Source organism: Bos taurus, chromosome 1 (assembly GCF_002263795.3).
Source record: "Bos taurus isolate L1 Dominette 01449 registration number 42190680 breed Hereford chromosome 1, ARS-UCD2.0, whole genome shotgun sequence".
Lineage (NCBI taxonomy): Eukaryota > Metazoa > Chordata > Mammalia > Artiodactyla > Bovidae > Bos > Bos taurus.
In genome coordinates this window covers 33928833-33948942 of record NC_037328.1, presented here as the reverse complement: position 1 = coordinate 33948942, position 20110 = coordinate 33928833, and the positions used below count along the sequence as shown (strand labels likewise).

Genomic DNA, 20110 nt, shown 5'->3' with positions numbered 1-20110 from the left:
ATAGGGAGTCTGGAATTACCAGATGCAAGCTATCATATAGAGAATGAATAAACTATAAGAACCTATTGTACAGCACAGAGAACTATATTCAATATCCTATATAAATCCTAATAAAAATATGGAAAAGAATATATATATGTATATATGTATAACTGAATCATTTTGCTGTACAACAGAAACGAACACAACATGATAAATCAACCATGCTATGCTTAGTTGCTCAGTCATGTCCACAACTCTTTGCCACCCCATGGATTGTAGCCTGCCAGATCCTCTGTCCATGGGGATTCTCCAGGCAAGAATACTGGAGTGGGTCACCATGCCCTTCTCCAGGGGATCTTCCCAACCCAGGGATCAAACTCACAGCGCAGGTGGATTCTTTACCATCTGAGCCACCAGGGAAACCCAAATCAACCACAGTTAATAAAAAAAGAAAAAGGTAAAGGAAAAGAGTTTGATAAAATGGAATTAATTATTAAATTGAAAGTTTAAAATACAAGGTAGTAATGATTTATATTTATTTTCTCAATATTAGGTTTTACTTGCCCAAATCATTTGTCTCATTTTATTATCCAATTTTTATTCTCTATTAAAATGGCTTAAAGTTATCTTCAAAAGATACACCAACATCTATACTATACCTGGATCATATCATTTGGGGACCCTTTTTGACATATTTTTATGAAATTAATTTGTATGCTTAAAATAATGTTAAAACTTATAAAAAGTTTTATACATACCTATTTTATGATAAGCTTGATCCAAGAAAGACCACTTCAGACTATATTATTTTGACCTATGAATTTGTTATGTTTTTAAATTATGGAATCTCTACTCACAAATATATACATTCTTCTTCACTGGGCTTTAATAACATAAGAAATGTTAATTCTATTAATAATATAAATTTTACAGTAACACTTTGAATTTCTGCACTTAGATCACTTAAAATATCTGGTGATCCAATTACTTTTAACATTTTGGTATTGCAGGAACTAAATAAAACATTCCCATTACATATATAAAAAATTAACTCATGACCAGCATATGCCGGTAATACATTACTATAGGTGATATACTAAATGAATGCATTTTCCCTGAAAAAGTTGAAAAATAGGGGTTGTACACTAGGCCAATTTTAATAATATAATTAAATGTATTTTTTTCTGAGTGACACACATACACACACATAGATCGTTTCATGATTCTAGCATGTACATGTTTTATGAGCTTTGTGAAATATTTTGGGCTCTATTAACCATACTTCCAAAGCAGCTTCATGCATAAATTGGCATTTTGTTAATCAAAATAACTTTACTTTATGTGGAAAATTTAACCTAAAGATAATTTTCATTTCACCTTTGACAGTTCTCCATTTATAGCTGTGCTTCTGTACTATAGAAAATTTGTGGTAGATAAGATAATTAGAAAACCAACATTTTACAGATTAAGATGCCAGATGAGTGAGAGATGTTACTTTAAAATGCAACTTGTAACATTCACCTTTATGTCTAATGAACTTATATAGCCTGAAACATTTAATCAAGCACTCTCTATAATAAATAGAAATGTAGTGGAAGCATAATTGATACAACTAACATGGAACAACTTAAACAGTTCTGGGTTAAAGGTATATATAGGTTTGTGTAGGAAGGATTGAGTTGGTGGGAATTAATTACTTTGCAAATGAAAAAGGACAAAGGCCAAAGTCTACACTTAATGAAGAATCTCTGCCTACATTTGAAAACATTTCTATTCTGTGTCATGTATATCTACGGTGGAAATGAAGTTGAGTTCATGCTGGATGCATGCTAAGTCACTTCAGTCATGTCTGACTCTTTACAACCCCATGAACTGTAGCCCACCAGGTTCCTCTGTCCATGGTCTTTTGCAGACAAGAATACCGGAGTAGGTTGCCATGCTCTCCTCAGAAATAAAGTTACAAACAAAAAATAATCAAAGCTTCCAAGCTCATCTGTATTCAATCTCTCCTACTATAAACAGAGTTTTATTTTTTATTCTATTTTATTTAAACAAGTAGAATCAAAGTAGAACTGATCAAGTACAAGAGATGGTCCCAGAAAATAGTAGATATATACAGTCAAGACTTCAGCTCCTCTAGGAACAAAGTAATTCTCTCTAAAAGACCAAAATAAGACAGGAAACTCTTTAGAAATACAAATTTTTAATATAACATGTTAAAAAGAAAAAGGATTAATTGTATTACTTATTTGCATGTTAACTAGAATGGAAATAAAAGCCTCAAGAAGGTAAAGATCAGGACTGTAATTTGACCATTTAACTCCTTACATTATTATGGAAATGAATCCAGGAGCTTTTTGGCTATTAAAAGTACATAATGGGTTTCTTATTTTTACTCATTAACCTAATTGATCTCATTTAAACACACAATTTCAACACTGAATCTTCCTAAGTCACCCCCTCCTTCCCTTCCTCCCTCCCTTCCTCTCTTTTCTTTCTCTTACTAGGTTTCTCACAGATTCTCACACTGAATTTGTTTAGGCACACATGCAGGAGGTCTTCTATAACCTAAACTATGTACTGTTTTAAAAGTCGATGCCTGTGTATGTGTGAATAGTTACTTCTTGTATAGGCAAATCATGGCACTGTTCCACAATAAAAATTTTAAACAAATATTATTGATAGCATAAGATTTCATGGCTCAATGATTATGTATATTTATACCGTACAACACATATACACATAACATTTAAAACCTGGGCTCTTATTTATCCATATTGGCAGTTCAGTGTCACAGTACTAAAATGTTTTCTCAAAACACTCATTCTGAAATATTCTACTAATCTGTCTCTTGTGTTTTCATTTTCAATAACAGTTGATTTTTACATAATTGTGTTAATATTACACACAGAAAATGAATGTTTAGTTATTTTCTTATTTTCTGTGCTTTTACATAGTTCTTTCTGTTAGTGGAGAGAACATATTCTTACTGAGAATTAAACAAAATATGACTCATACAGTCTATTCATCTAAAAATCGAATCAGAAAAATAAAATATTATTGTTTTAAAGGGATTTGTATAAAATAGTAAGATGAATTGGAATTTCCATTTTAAAAAGAGTGACTTTTTCCACTGCTCAGGTGTAACACATGCTATTACCTATTATTTGAAATTTGAAAGCACTTGTGGTACACAGTGAAAAGTTCATATTTTCTTAAATTTCAAGTTTAAATTCTTTTCCATCATATGACATTAAAATCTAAGATTAATATTTTATAAAGCAATGAATGTTGCTGTGACATATTTTATAGGCTGAGTCCTACTAAACTGTATGTCATAGTGTTACAGAATTAAAACCTTTAGCTCTAGGAACATAATTCCTCGTCCAATGTGTTCTCATTTTGCTTCTTAGCACTATGTGTTAAATACTTATGTCTTATTTCTCATCAAAAGTACCTTTCCACAATAACAGAATTTTTATTTCAGGTGTATTCATAACGTCCCAAGTGATGAATATATACCTACTCTTGTCAGTCGCCACAGAAAACAATGGCATCTCTTCTGCTCTAGGATTCCAAAAGCTGTTCCTCTATTCAGGCCAGTCTTTGCAATTAGTCATAATTAGGAACATTGTAAAATTTATGGAATTTCTAAATTTATGTCCCACAAAGTCTAGACTCATCACCTTTTTACTTTTCCAATTCTTCTTTCTATTTTCCCCCACTTGCATCCACAGAATTTCCACATCATGCATACTGCACATGTGGACTTAAGTCGAGTCATGACCTGTTGCCTCTGGAAGTATTTGCTGAGATCCTTTAATCACTATTCATAGTTGTTTAGGAAGACCACACCCAATTTGATCAGTTTACTTTAATTTTGATACAAACTGGTATTAAATGTCCCTCTTCACTTTTCATTCTTCATTTCATCCCTGAGGAATGTTCTGCATCCCTAGAGGAACATTCAGTATTATCATCAGTTAGTTTTAATTAACTTCACATACTTGAATGATAGTATGTGAGATGCTAGAAAAAATAATTTAAATAGATCTGGCCTCTGCCTTCTAACCATTTACATATTAAACCATGACAGATGAGTTTTTATTTTTAATTGGCCATCAACTATAATATTTGTCATGTAAAACTTAATAAAAATTAGACAATGCAATTGTGTTCCTCCATGAAGATGAAGTTTGCTTAATAGTGCACACTGAAATGTGATAATTTATGTAATAATTCCATTTTGGACCCCAAAGAAAGTGAAAAGGACTTTGGAAGCTAACAACTGGTATCTTACAACTACCTGGAATAATCTCAACTGTCATAAACAATTCTCTAGAATCTAAACAATAATCAGATAAAGTCACTCAATGCTTGGGGGGTAGAAAAAGAAAAGACAAGTTTATTCTATGACCAGCTCTAAAAGAGGACAGAGACTAATATGTTTAGCAATTATAGAAATTAGCATGATTAACCACATGTCTTTATAATAGCAGGTCTAGTTCTGCTTTAATATTTGTGCTTTGTAGGTAAAAATTATGAGCATACACATTACTGAATTGTCCCCAATCCTGACAGAATCTAATTCAGAACCCTCTTTAGAATATTTAAAGTGTTTTCTGCTCACTTGTGTCTGAATCTTTGCAACCCCATGAACTGTAGCCCAACAAGCTCCTCTGACCATGGAATTCTCTAGGCAAGAGTTCTGGAGTGGGTTGCCATTTCCTTCTTGAGATATATTCTTAACTCAGGGATCAAACCTAGGTCTCTTGCATTGCAGGCAGATTCTTTACCATCTGAGCCACCAGGGAAATCCTCAGAATATTTAGAACAAACCTAACAACCTAATTTCTCTAACAAATCTCTCCTAACTCTTTCTTATATACAACCAAAGTTTCAAATAGTCTCCTGTATGATTTTGCTAGAGTGTTGGTAGGTTTCTGGTGATCTCTGGCTGGTAATCTTTAACATTCTTTATGACAATTTTTATTATTTTTGTTTTACTATGTGTTGAAAATTGCAGCTAGCCTAATAATCACAAATATTTTTAAACAGTCTTATTTGGCTTTGTATAAAGGTGAAAATAAATTTAAATTAAATACTGATGATCAGGGTATTCTTGATATACTGAATACATAACATTTCATATTTTGAATGATATATAGATTAAGTAAGAAGACATAGAAAAATGAAGGAGCTAGAGAATGAATGCTAATGTTTCCCCAAAGTTCCATACAGTCAGCAAAAATAAGACTGGGAGCTGACTGTGGCTCAGATCATGAACTCTTTATTACAAAATTCAGACTAAAAGAGAAGAAAGTAGAGAACACCACTAGACGATTCAGATATGACCTAAATAAAATCCCTTATGTTCATAGACAGAGAGCCTGAAGAACTATGTACGGAGGTTCGTGACATTGTACAGGAGGCAGTGATCAAGACCATCCCCAAGAAAAAGAAACACAAAAAGGCAAAATGGTCAGTTTTAATTCCAGTCCCAAAGAAAGGCAATGCCAGAGAATGTTTAAACAACTGCACAATTGCACTCATCTCACACACTAACCAAAATGTTCAAAATTCTCCAAGCCAGGCTTCAATAGTACATGAACCATGAACTTCCAGATGTTCAAGCTGGATTTAGAAAAGGCAGAGGAACCAGAGATTAAATTGCCAACATCCATTGGATCATAGAAAAATCACAAGAATTCCAGAAAAAATATCTATTTCTGCTTTATCGACTACGTCAAAGCCTTTGACTGTGTGTATCACAACAAACTACAAAAAACTCCTAAAGAGATGTGAATACCAGACCACCTGACCTGTCTCCTGAGAAATCTGTATGCAGGTCAAGAAGCAACAGTTAGAACTGGCCATGGCACAACAGACTGGTTCCAAATCAGGAAAGGAGTACATCCAGGCTGTATATTGTCACCTTCCTTATTTAACTTCTATGCAGAGTACATCATGAGAAATGCTGGGCTGGCAGAAGCACAAGCTGGAATCAAGATTGCTGGGAGAAATATCAATAACCCTAGATATGCAGATGACAGCATGCTTATGGCAGAAAATGAAGAAGAACTAAAGAGCCTCTTGATGAAAGTGAAAGAGGAGACTGAAAATGTTGGCTTAAAACTCAACATTCAGAAAACTAAGATCATGGCATCCAGTCCCATCACCATGGCAAATAGATGGGGAAATAATGGAAACTAAGTGAGAGAATTTAATTATTGTGGTTCCAAAATCCCTGCAGATGATGATTGCAGCCATGAAATTAAAAGACACTTGGTCCTTAGAAGAAAAGATATGACCAACCTAGATAGCATATTAAAAAGCAGAGACTACTTTAAAAAGTTAAATCTGGTCAAAGCTATTGGTTTGCCAGTAGTCATGTATGGATGTCAAAGTTGGACTGTAAAGAAAGTTGATTGCCAAAGAATTGATGCTTTTGAACTATGGTGTTGGAGAAGACTCTTGAGAGTCCCTTGGACTGCAAGGAGATCCAACCAGTCCATCCTAAAGGAATTCGGTCCTGAATACTCATTGGAAGGACTGATGCTGAAGCTGAACTCCAATACTTTGGCCACCTGTTGGGAAGAACTGACTCATTTGAAAAGACCTTGATGCTGGGAAAGACTGAAGGCAGGAGGAGAAGGGGACAACAGAGGATGAGATGACTGGATGGCATCACCTACTCGATGGACATGAGTTTGAGTAAGCTCCGGTAGTTGGTGATGGACAGGGAAGTCTGGTGTGCTGCAGTCCATGGAGTCGCAAAGAGTTGGACAAGACTGAGCAACGGAACTGAAATGAACTGGAAGTTTACATGTGGAAACCTAATGCCCAATGTGATGTTATTAGAAGGTAAAGACTTTGGATGCTCATGACTTGGATTAGCATCCTTACAAAAGAGATCCCAGAGATTCTTCTGCCATGTGCCTAATAGAAAATGGTCGACTATGAGACAAGGTCAGGGTCCTCACGAGACACTGAATGTGCCTTCTCCTTGATCTTCAATTTTTGATCCTCAGGATTATGGGAAATAAATATCTATTTCTTATAAACCACTCAGACAATAGCATTTTTTTTTTTACAACAGCCTGAACCAACTAAGAAAAAAGAGAATTGATATTTATCTAAGGCTTACTGAATGCCATTAACTTCAGTTGTATAGCTTGGTCCTAACAGATATTCTCTAATTTATAATCAAAGCTCAAGCACTTTCAGTAATTGTCACAAGGTCTCACTGAAAATAAATGTTGAAATTTGGAAGTAAATTCAATTTGGGCTCTAAAATATGCTTTTCTTCAAATCCACTTCAAAGAGAACAGGAAGAAAATTAATGAAACTAATATTATTCAAAGTAGTCATAAATTTTTAATAAGTTAATAACTTTTAAGCTCAACATTCAGAAAACTAAGATCATGGCATCTGGTCTCATCACTTCATGGGAAATAGATGGAGAAACAGTGGAAACGGTGTCAGACTTTATTTTTGGGGGCTCCAAAGTCATTGTAGATGGTGATTGCAGCCATGAAATTAAAAGACTCTTACTCTTTGGAAGGAAATTTATGACCAACCTAGATAGCATATTCAAAAGCAGAGACATTACTTTGCCAATAAAGTCTGTCTAGTCAAGGCTATGGTTTTTCCAGTAGTCATGTATGGATGTGAGAGTTGGACTGTGAAGAAAGCTGAGCGCCGAAGAATTGATGGTTTTGAACTGTGGTGTTGGAGAAGACTCTTGAGAGTCCCTTGGACTGCAAGGAGATCTAACCAGTTCGTCCTGAAGGAGATCAGTCCTGGGTGTTCTTTGGAAGGAATGATGCTGAAGCTGAAACTCCAATACTTTGGCCACCTCATGAGAAGAGTTGACTCATTGAAAGAGTCCCTGATGCTGGGAGGGATTGGGGCCAGGAGGAAAAGCGGATGACAGAGGATGAGATGGCTGGATGGCATCACTGACTCGATGGACATGAGTTTGGGTGAACTCCGGGAGTTGGTGATGGACAGGGAAGCCTGGCATGCTGTGATTCATGGGGTTGCAAAGAGTTGGATACGACTGAGTGACTGAACTAAACTGAACTGAAACTAAGAATAAATAAAATAATATGAGCGATAATTAAAAATAATGATCTGATTGATATTTTCTCTGTTACAAATTAAAAAACATCTCATCCTCCTTATACTTCTCTGATTTTTTCTCATGATACTCTCTACTTTACTCTCTAGTCTGGTCTCACTGATATCCTTGCTATTTCTAGAAACATAAAAACAACTCACACGTTCCTATATCAGGACATTTGTACTTGCCCTTCTCTGTTAATTTTATGTATATGTATTTATTTAAAATTTAAACATACTAATTCAGTTAAAATATTTTATTTAAATATATTTATGTATATATTATATATAAATAAATTTTATATATCTTATATATTCACATAAATATTTCTAATACTATATTAAATCATGTATTAATACTATATAATATTATAATGTAGTATTCAATGATATAATTTGATATTATATTATATGTTACAAATTATATATTTATATATAAATGTATTATATATATGTTATGTACTAATACAAACACACATTTGCTGTCCTTGACTTCCATTCTAATTGCACTCATCACTTTCCTGCTTTGTTTTTTCCCTCACACTTAATACATATCATTCTATATGTTGTATTTATTTTGCTTTTCCTTCACTTCTACCTAGAACAGATGCTGTAAGGGAACTGGAATTTGTTGCTGTTTGTGATCATGGTGATTTTGACACTTGGAGACAATCTCAACTTGTTTTGTTAAAGTTATACTTTTTTGATCACCTCTGTAACCCCAGTGCCCCAAAGAACACCTGTTTCATAGTAGGTACTTGATATATTCTTTTTTTTTTTTTTAATCTTTTTATTTTGTATTGGGGTATAGCCAATTAACAACAATGTGATAGTTTCAGGTGAACAGCAAAGGGACTCAGCCATACATATACATGTATTGATTCTCCCCAAAACTCCCCTCCCATCCATAATATTGAGCAGAGTTCCATGTGCTATACAGTAGGTCCTTGTTGGTTATCTATTTTAAATACAGCAGTGTGTACATGTTTATACCAGTTTTCCTAACTATGCCCCCTTCCTTGCCTCCTGGCAACCATAATTTCATTCTCAAAGTCTGTGAGTCTGTTTCTGTTTTATCAAGAAGTTCATTTGTATCATTTCTTTTTAAAGTCTACATAGAAGGGAAGTCATATGGTATTTCTCGTTCTCTGACTTACTTCACTCAGTACGACTATCTCTAGGTCTATCCATGTTGCTGCAAATGGTATTATTTCATTTTTAATGGCTTAGTAATATTCTATTGTATGTATGTACCACATCTTCTTTATCCACTCCTCTATTAGAGAACACGAAGAATTTTAAAAAGGAAGATAGTAGTCTCTCCCTACCATGAGATGAAGCCTATATCCACAAGTCCTAAATCTAGTTGATTATCAGTATCCACCAGGGGAATTAAAGAATAAGATAAGTTTGATAATAATGAGAAGTTTAGCTTGCTGTAGAAATGATAAAGCATTCAGGAGTTCAGAAGTGAGAAGGATCCCTGTAGGTTGATAAAGTTAGGGACAGTCTGACAAGAGAGAACTTGAGTGACCCTTGAAGGGTGACCAGGAATGACAAATGGATTGCCTGCATAGTGCAGAACACAGAAGGTGGTGGATATATTCTTATTAAATAAATAAACAAAAACAAAATATGGGACATAGAAGACTAGTACCTAGACAACATTTAAGATTTAATGTAATTTCATACCACACACACACAAACACACACAAATCCTAAACTAAAACTATAATTTATCACAGATAAAAAACTCCATAAAAAATCTCTAATATTGGAAAAAATCAAGTAGTAGGATTCAGAAACATAATTATTTGTGCTATACTTTTCAACTTTGTTATATATTTCAATTCATTCCTCTTCGTTTTAATAAATATTTATAGATCACTTGCTGTATTCCAAGGATATCGCTAACTACCAAAGTGGCATGATCATAAGTTGATCATTTGCTAGTTGTGTGAACTTGGCCAAGTGATTCAATCACTATAATCTTCAGTGATTTTATTCATAAACTGAGTAAAGAGAGTAGTGACTGTTCATCAGGCTGTTATGCTGATGCCCTAACGTAAGATAATACACGTTAAGATAAGGCCAGCAAAGCATTTCAGTACTGCCCAGGCTCACCAGAGTCATCCAATTTATGTTCTTATCACTTGTGAACAATAATTATGTTGATTAAAAAAACATAATAGATACGTCCCTGTGTTCATAAAGACTTAGTATATTTTTAAAAATAGAAAAAAATGTCCTATTTTAAAAGAACAGATGTGAAGTCATATTTGCATATAATAATGTTACATTTAGAAAGTTCATCAAGGCTTTCTCAGATTTTCACCTCTCATTGATTGCCAAATTTCTGATCTTCCTGGTCAACATTTGGAAGAAAACTAGGAGTGTTAACCTTTTGATATATCCTTTCTTTTTCTACTTTGTCAAGAATGGGCAAGAACTCCTTTCCTTTGAGTGTGATTAATATTACGGAGGTTAGTTTTACCTCATTTGGCTGTAGATTTTGCTGCACACTTGCTGTAATTTCCAGGTAATTTTAAAATAATTTTAAATGCAGATGCGGAGACTTGCCACCACGATAGAGAGTTATGGAATAGCATTTACTTACAGTGTATTTCTAGCACCTGCATGGCCACCTGAGGAGTGGCATTGAGAGATTCATGGTCTACTCTGCAGATGACCGCCACACCATCATCACTTCTATCCACTCGGAAATCCAGTGTGCTGCTGACTGTGAACGTCTTGCGATTTGCATCCTCTTCCTTTAAATATTTTACATCTGAAAATAAAATATAAAACTTAAAATTCTGTGAAATTCTCTTTGAAATGTAACAGATCTCGTTTACTCAAGACACCACCGGAAGTGCTTTCTGCTTATCTTTATCCAATTATAAAAAGCAAATATTTGTTAGTTTGACATTTAACCCATTTCAAGTAAACAGAATTAAAACTACTTCAGTTATGTATTTTAAAAGTTAAATGCAGAAATAAAAAGGCAAGACATAGCCCCCTTTTAAATATTCCATTAGAAAAATCAGGCCATTTTACAATATTAGTCTCTTTTCTTTAGATTTAGATCTTATTAAAAGATAATCTTTTTTTTCTGAACCATGTATTTGAGCTATGATTAACATGAACAATGTGAGGTCAACATAATTGCTATAAAATACCTAAGATGAGAAAGTTGTCATCTTTGGTAGAGAAGGAGGACAGTCATGCGAACATTTTGAATATTCAAATATCTATCTCTCTCTATATATATTTGCAATGAAATTTCTGTTGAGATAAATGGTTTTCACTTAGCTGAAGAATTTGTTTCAGCCTGAATGAGAACACTTCCCTCAAGATGTGAATTCACATATCAGTATTTAAACTTATTGTGCACTGATTCAGATTCAACACTAAATGGTGCACTTAGGGATTATTTGTTCTCTATGGAAAAGAGATTTAATAATATTTTCATTTAATTTGAAATTTCTCAAATCTAAAGTAGCTGATAAGAAGAGGGTAATTTTAATGGATTAGAAATCAAAATGATAGTCTAAGGTTAAAATATCATTTTAACAAGATCTTAAATACAGTTGAGGGAGAAAGCTGTTCCAATTTCTTAGTGTTTCAATTCAAATGAACAATGATATTTTTAGGAAAAGAGTTCTTTTGCATAAAATATTTGATTCTAGCATGTATTAAATATTTTAAAGCTATTTAAAAATATATCAATGATAACAAATTAACATAAATTCAGCTTTTCTATTGTCGTGCTCTATGCAAAGACTTGACTTGAAAAGGATATTGAATTTTATGTATTTGACAGGAAGATATTTGTATGGTCCATTGAGTTTTACTTTTTTCCAGAGAAGAATGTTTTTATCTTATTGATTTTAAAAAATAAAGTAAAATTAATAAAGGATGCACTTAGTCACTCAGTCGTGTCTGACTCTTTGAAACGCCATGGACTATAGCCTGCCAGGCTCCATGGCCCATGTGGATTCTCCAGGTAAAAGTAATGGAGTGGGTTGCCATTCCCTCCTCCAGGGGATCTTCCCAACACAGGGATGGGACCTAGGTCTCCCGTACTGCAGGCGGGTTCTTTACTGTCTGAGCCACCAGGGAAGCCATAATAAAGGATAAGCCTAGGTAAACATCACATGTCTTGTTTGGAAAATATCTGTTTATGATTTTGTGGTAAAATTTTTACCACAAAAAGTTTTATGAGATTTCGGCAGTTTTTCAGAGTAAGAATTTCCAACATTTGGAAAGGGAAGAAAGATCATAGTATCTCAACTCTATTTTTTAACTATAAATTAATCATATAGGGTATAAGGCTTTCTATCAACATGTTTACTATGAAATATCTCATTTTTGTTAACCAAAGTCATTTCTGAGATTTTTTCATTTGAAAATTAGATTAAACTTCAGTTAAAAAATTTTAGAGTGAAAGATGAAACAATCTTCTTTTAGTCAAAATGTGTCAAGATAACACAGATGTATTATAGTTCTTTGGTATATTAAAAAAAAATGAGGCTCTCTTACTTTTCAGTGTCTCATAAATTTATACAAAATGTTGCCTCATTTTTATATTTTGTATCCTTGCCTATAAATCTATGCCAGTGTTTTCTTGTTGAAAGCTCCAAGCAGTAGAAATTTAAGAAAATTTAGATCTCTTGACAAAATACTTATATAATTATGTTACACAAAATGTAAGAAATTATTCCAAAATATTGCTTATATTCTTTAATTTTAATAACAGCTGCATTTTAAGAACCCACACATCTGCTTCCTTCAGCTATTTTCTTCACAAAAATATCATTGTATGTAATATTAATTGGACACATAAAATCTGATAGCAATTGTATATAACATAAAATATTAATGAGCATCATTCAAGCAGAATAAGTAAAAGTATAATTTGTTGCTTTTAATATTAGCTTATGTGACATCTTATAGGGTTATTAGAAGGCATAAGATTAACAGGAAAAAGTACTGAGAAGAGCTAGTTGTCATATCTTTGCCTGTATTTCTGCTGACATCCTCCTCACCAAACAGGAAATAGCACTTACAATTTATTTTCATTTTGCTTCCTAGCTTTATAAAGTAACTGATGTATTACATAGTTACAGAATTAATAGAAATTTCTTTATATGGCATAGTTAATCTGGTGATTCCATATATATTCTTGTTTCATGTTCTGTATTGTTTTAGAAAGTTTTTATTTTTTTCTTCTTTGGCAAGTCACAGCATTACTTCATCACTTTGTGATCTAAAACAGTGTTTCTCAAAAATGGCATGTGCAGCTGAATCATATTTGAATCTTGTTAAAATGCAGATTCTGATTCAATAGCGGTGAGGTAGAGTCTAAAAGTCTGCTGTTGGCCAACAGAATTATTTTCAAGAGCAAGGGTATAATCAATGCATCATCACTGTAGGTGATATGACCAAAGGTGAGTGAATACTGGAACTAACTTTACTCACTTTTCTCCCTCTCTTTTTATTGCCACTCTTTGTAAGCTTAACGTTCTTTCACTATTTCAACATATATTTCTCCTTTTCATTTACATTTTTGAAGATAGCCATGTCATGTATTATATAATGTGTTGGTTCAATGGCCAGTGAAGCAAAGGGCAAACATTAAACACAGGAATTTGTAGGATTACTTTCCATTATATCCTTGAAGTCACCCTTCTATCTTTTTCCAAAGGAGATTATGGACATGTGAGCACTTGCTCTCAAGTAATCATAAATGTGATTGCTTTTGGTTGCTGGTGATTGTGTAACTCAGTAGGATCCCATGGGGCCTGGGGAGGTGAGGCGGCAAGTCTTCCTCAGTCACTTCCGACTCTGTGCGACCCCGTAGATGGCAGCCCACCAGGCTCCCCCGTCCCTGGGATTCTCCAGGCAAGAACACTGGAGTGGGTTGCCATTTCCTTCTCCAATGCATGAAAGTGAAAAGTCAAAGTGAAGTCGCTCAGTCGTGTCTGACTCCTAGCGACCCCGTGGACTGCAGCCCACCAGGCTCCTCCATCCATGGGATTTTCCAGGCAAGAGTACTGGAGTGGATTGCCATTACCTTCTCCTTCTGAAGTACCTAGATAACAGTATTTGATGCAAATTTTCTGAATTTTTTTGCAGATGTAAACTCCTACCCCACTCAACCAAATGGAAGACGTTAACCATTTGATGACCCAGAGCACATCAGTCAGTTCAGTTCAGTGGTTCAGTCATGTCCAACTCTTTGCAACCATGGACTACAGCACACCAGGCTTCCCTGCCCATCACCAACTCCCAGAGCTTGCTCAAACTCATGTTCATCAAGTCAGTGATGCCATCCAACCATCTCATCCTCAGTCATCCCCTTCTCCTCCTGCTTTCAATTTTTCCTAGAATCAGAGTCTTTTCTGATTTCCTAGAATCAGGATCTTTTCTGTCAGCCCTTCACATCAGATGGCCTAAGTATTGGAACTTCAGCTTCAGCGTCAGTCCTTCCAATGAATATTCAGGATTGATTTCCTTTAGAGATTGACTAGTTAGATTTCCTTGCAGTTCAAGGGACTCTCAAGAGTCTTCTCCAACATCACCATTCAGGAGTACATAAGGACTGACATTTGCTGAATCCTGGGGGAGCTTGAGGCTTTCTAGAACATGAGTCATCTCATGTCCTTGCATAACCATGCAATAAACATTTCTCTGCTCCAGACTCTGACATTTCCATTTGTTTGGCCTCGGTGTGTGCCACTGTTGAGCACAGGAACTTAACAGTTGTAAATTGTCTCATTATACTACTGTGTTTACACTGCATGCTTTATAAATCTTCTATAAAAAACTGTTTTTAAATATCTGCCTGAAAATTCCTCAAGGATGCTTCTCAATGAAAGTTATTTTCTTGAAACTTTCATGGTGAAGTCTACAGATTTTCTATCAATATTTATAGTATGTATCTGTATCAGAGAGCTGGATCATAAAGAAAGCTGAGTGCCAAAGAATTGATGTTTTTGAATTGTAATGCTGGAGAAGACTCTTAAGAATCATTTGGACTATATGGGGATCAAACCTGTCAATACTAAAGGAAATCAACCCTGAATATTTGAAACTTGAAACTAACACAACATTGTAAATCAGCTATATTTAAATACAAATTTAAAAATTAAATAAATATAAAACCTGAGTCAAGTTATCTAGGGAATGAAACAAAAGGCCATCTGGACATTTTTACGTTCAAATCTCTTTAAAAAGTCAGATCTCAGGAGATATTTCTAGATCCATTTTTTTTCCCCCAGATTTATAATATTAGGTTTCATGCATGCTAAGTCACTTCAGTTGTGTCTGACTCTTTGTGACCCTATGGACCTTGACCTCCCAGGCTCCTCTGTCCCTGAGATTCTCTAGGCAAGAATATTGGAGGGGGTTGCCATGCTCTCCTCCAGGAGATCTTCCTGATCCAGAGATGGAACCCATGTCTCCTGCATGGACAGGTGGGTTCTTTACCACCAGCACAAATTGGGAAGCCCGATTAGGTTACCTGCCTCTGTATCTGGAGCTTCTGGCCACCTTTGTACTAGACTTTTAGAAGGAATATCCTTCTAACGTGAAGTTTCTTCAGATGTTACTTTGCCTCCACAGTGGTTCCAATCACCCTGAGCATTGTAATCTGAACTTTTGTGATGTATTTCCTTTCTGCTCTTTAGTGACTTTGATTCCCCTTAAACAGATCCAGAACAAAATAATCCCATTTTTATAAAAGGAAATCTTGTCCTGAACCCTAGGTTAGCCCTTTCTTTCAGACCTGCACCTGAAGAGGACCAGTTTCCTTTTCAATGATTGCAAAGCCAATAAGCCACACTTGGAACAAGGTTGGGATTTAAATACAGTTCTGTCTTGTTGCCAATACTAGAAGGATCATACCTTCTCATAACTGGGATAAAGCTCTTGGAATTTTGTAATATATTTTGTGAGTTCTCCTCAACTATTTGGGCTTTAAATTTTTTGGTCATCAGCAAAGTTGTAAGATCTCAGTGTATACCCCAAATTTCTATGCTTATGTAGAATATGAACTCTGCTATTATTTTCAGAGTCTGTGTTTGTAGGTGATTTTTGAAGAATCAAATAACAGTTTCAACAAGAGGTTTCAATAAATTTATTCTGAATCCATACACTGTTACTAATGGTGCTTTAAATGACACCAGTGTTAGTAAGCTGAAAGAAGGTCTTCTTGCCATACAGGAGAGACAATGTGAGTGCTAAATAAGTTAACTTGTCATTATTGCCAAAAACTTGGAGTGACCATATTGGACAAATGGGTATGTTATATAATTCTTGTTTAAAAGAAGCTGTATAGATCCAAATTTATAAAAGTGAACGCATCATTTTTAGAAGGCATTCAACTCTTTCATCACTTAAAAAAATGACATAAAGTAACTATGCCTAGTTAACTCAGTCAGTAACATAGATGCATATTTTAGAACTAATTTGTCTTGAAGGGATTATTGGTAATTTTTCTTTTCTTATGGCTTAAGTGTACAACAGGATTTTTTTTTTTTTTACAGACCATCTTTTCTTTTTCTTTTTTTTTACTATTCAAGGTAAGCATTTGGTTTTATATCTGCTTCAAATTTTCTCCAGACCAAAAATACTGAGGCCATGTCTTATATAGTAAAACTTTAAAGTCTGGCAACCACTTTCATTTGTTCACTGGAGAAGACCTCAAAACAAATTCTTGAAGCAAATTTCAGTAATGCCTATGAGTATTCCTTAATACTAGAGAAGGCAATGGCAACCCACTCCAGTATTCTTGCCTGGAGAATCCCATGGACAGAGGAACATGACAGGCTACAGTCTATGGGGTCGCAAGAGTCAGATACAACTTAGCAACTAAACTACTACTATTAAAATTCACATTGGAGAAGGAAATGGCAACCCACTCCAGTGTTCTTGCCTGGAGAATTCCATGGACAGAGGAGCCTGGTGTGCTGCAGTCCATGGGGTCACAGAGAGTCAGACATGACTAAGTCACTAACATGCACAGATACACACACACACACACACACACACACACACTCCTTCATACAACTCCAATTAGAATGCATCAAACTTTTACAAATCCCTTTTGCAATAGTCTACTTTTATAAGAAGGTGCCACTCATAATCCTGGTTTGTAAAGCTGTGGCTCTATCATTTACTAGCAATGCAAAATGTTTGTTTCACTTGACAAGGAATTTTATTGAAGCTCAGTTCTTGTTAATAGATTTCAAAAGCTCAGATGAGCAAAATGATATTTACAGAGGACTGATGAAGGGGGCATAATTTATTTATCTAAATATTCTAAAATTGCTTTAACTTTATTCACATGAGTCAAATGTTACAGTCTATCAAATTCCTCTTAAATGTTACCCCACAGGTATATATTCAGAGGTGCTATAAGGACCCACTCTGTGATATTTATTGTATATAACTTGGTGGTGGTTTAGTCGCTAAGAAATGTCTGACTCTTGTGATCCCATGGACTGTAGCCTTCCAGTCTCCTATGTCCATGGGATTTTCCGGGCAAGAGTACTGGAGTGGGTTGCCATTTCCTTCTCCAGGGGATTTCTGGACCCAATGGATTCCTGCATTGCAGGTAGATTCTTTACTGACTGAACTTATTGTCAAATTATTTCAATATATAGACTTTTGTCTAAAACATATGAACTCAGAGAGAAATTCTCTTGACTCTTGGAACCATGAAATGTCAGATCTCTTATACAAATGATTTGTGAACATAGTACTTAATGCATCATGTCTCTCTTTTTGTACCATTTAAGTGTACTAATTAAAGCTTGTGATTCACCATTGGCAAATGTGAAAATGTGAAAAACTTTATAACAAGATTGCTTATTGGTTTCACTTTAGGTTTCATCTTATTTTTCTGCAATAATTTAGCAGTTGTATCATATTCATGTATCAATTCATTCATATTACCTTTTATGTTATCAGTATATTTTGTGTTTATGCAAATCCTTCTATAACATGAGGTATGAGTCACTTTCCCTCAAAAACATTGGATATAGTTAATCATTGCTTGAAGGCTCAGAAAATTTAAATATTTGAATAGAAAATTTCTATTAAGATTACTTTAGAACATCACTAAGAAGAATACTGCTCCATTTAGAAGAATTATCAGGAAGGAGAGTTATCTTCTCTTTACATTTTTATTTAATTTTTATTTTTAAAGTTTTTTTGATGTATAACATTTTTTTAAAGTCTTTATTGAATCTATTACAATATCGCTTCTGGTTTGTTTTATTTTTTATTTCTTTTTGCTTTTCTGCCTGTGGGATCTTAGCTCCCTATGCTATGCTGTGCTATGCTAAGGCACTTCAGTCGTGTCCGACTCTGTGCGACCCCATAGATGGCAGCCCACCAGGCTCCCCTGTCCCTGGGATTCTCCAGGCAAGAACAATGGAGTGGGCTGCCATTTCCTTCTCCAATGCATGAAAGTGAAAAGTGAAAGTGAAGTCGCTCAGTCGTGTCCGACTCTTAGGGACCCCATGGATTGCAGCCTAACGGGCTCCTCCATCCATGGGATTTTCTAAGCAAGAGTACTGGAGTGGGGTGCCATTGCTTGGGTCCCTACCAGGTGTCAAATCTGTACCCCCTGCACTGATAGGTAAAATCCTTACCACTGAATCTCCAAGGAAATCCCCAGAGTCATCTCCCTTGAAGATTATTGAGGTATATAGTCTTAGATCACTTTCCCCCAAGTGATTGCTTATTTCTACATTTAATTCTATATTTATATTTATTTAATTCTCTATTTAGTGGTGTGCACCTTACAAGAATACCAAGAATTGGTTTGCTCAGTCCAGGAAAGCATTCAGTAGAGGAGTCACCTCCTTTAAAGTTATTAAACACTTTAATAACATGAGAGCAATTTAACCTAAATGACTCATTTATTCTCCATATAAAAACCTTGCGCTCATATCATATGTTAGACGACATGCTAGATTTTGCATGTGAAACCTTAAAGAAAGAAATCCCAGTCTGTTGAGAAAGATAGATACGTAGCTATTGCCAACATCCGCTGGATCATCGAAAAAGCAAGAGAGTTCCAGAAAAACATCTATTTCTGCTTTATTGACTATGCCAAAGCCTTTGACTGTGTGGATCACAATAAACTGTGGAAAATTCTGAAAGAGATGGGAATACCAGGCCACCTGACCTCCCTCTTGAGAAATCTGTATGCAGGTCAGGAAGCAACAGTTAGAACTGGACATGGAACAACAGACTGATTCCAAATAGGAAAAGGAGTACGTCAAGGCTGTCTATTGTCACCCTGCTTATTTAACTTATATGCAGAGTACATCATGAGAAATGCTGGACTGGAAGAAGCTCAAGCTGGAATCAAGATTGCCAGGAGAAATATCAATAACCTCAGATATGCAAATGACACCACCCTTATGGCAGAAAGTGAAGAGTAACTAAAAAGCCTTCTGATGAAAGTGAAAGTGAAGAGTGAAAAAGTTGGCTTAAAGCTCAACATTCAGAAAATGAAGATCATGGCATCTGGTCCCATCACTTAATGGGAAATAGATGAGGAAACAGTGGAAACAGTGTCAGACTTTATTTTTCTGGGCTCCAAAATCACTGCAGATGGTGACTGCAGCCATGAAATTAAAAGATGCTTACTCCTTGGAAGGAAAGTTATGACTAACCTAGATAGCATATTCAAAAGCAGAGACATTACTTTGCCAACAAAGGTTCGTCTAGTCAAGGCTATGGTTTTTCCAGTGGTCATGTATGGATGTGAGAGTTGGACTGTGTTGGAGAGGACTCTTGAGAGTCGTTTGGACTGCAAGGAGATCCAACCAGTCCATTCTGAAGATCAGCCCTGGGATTTCTTTGGAAGGAATGATGCTAAAGCTGAAACTCCAGTACTTTGGCCACCTCATGCGAAGAGTTGACTCATTGGAAAAGACTCTGATGCTGGGAGGGATTGGGGGCAGGAGGAGAAGGGGATGACAGA

At 35.2% G+C, this 20110-nt stretch overlaps 1 protein-coding gene across 5 annotated transcripts in view; it reads right to left on the bottom strand.

The window, feature by feature from the left end:
• Nucleotides 1-20110, bottom strand: part of CADM2 (cell adhesion molecule 2) — a 1275593-nt gene that overhangs the window by 153809 nt on the left and 1101674 nt on the right. For all 5 annotated transcript variants that reach the window (XM_059887610.1, XM_059887613.1, XM_059887602.1 and 2 more), the window contains one exon: nt 10724-10894. In XM_059887610.1, the coding sequence (XP_059743593.1) occupies nt 10724-10894 (171 nt within the window). The remainder of the gene's footprint in view (nt 1-10723; nt 10895-20110) is intronic.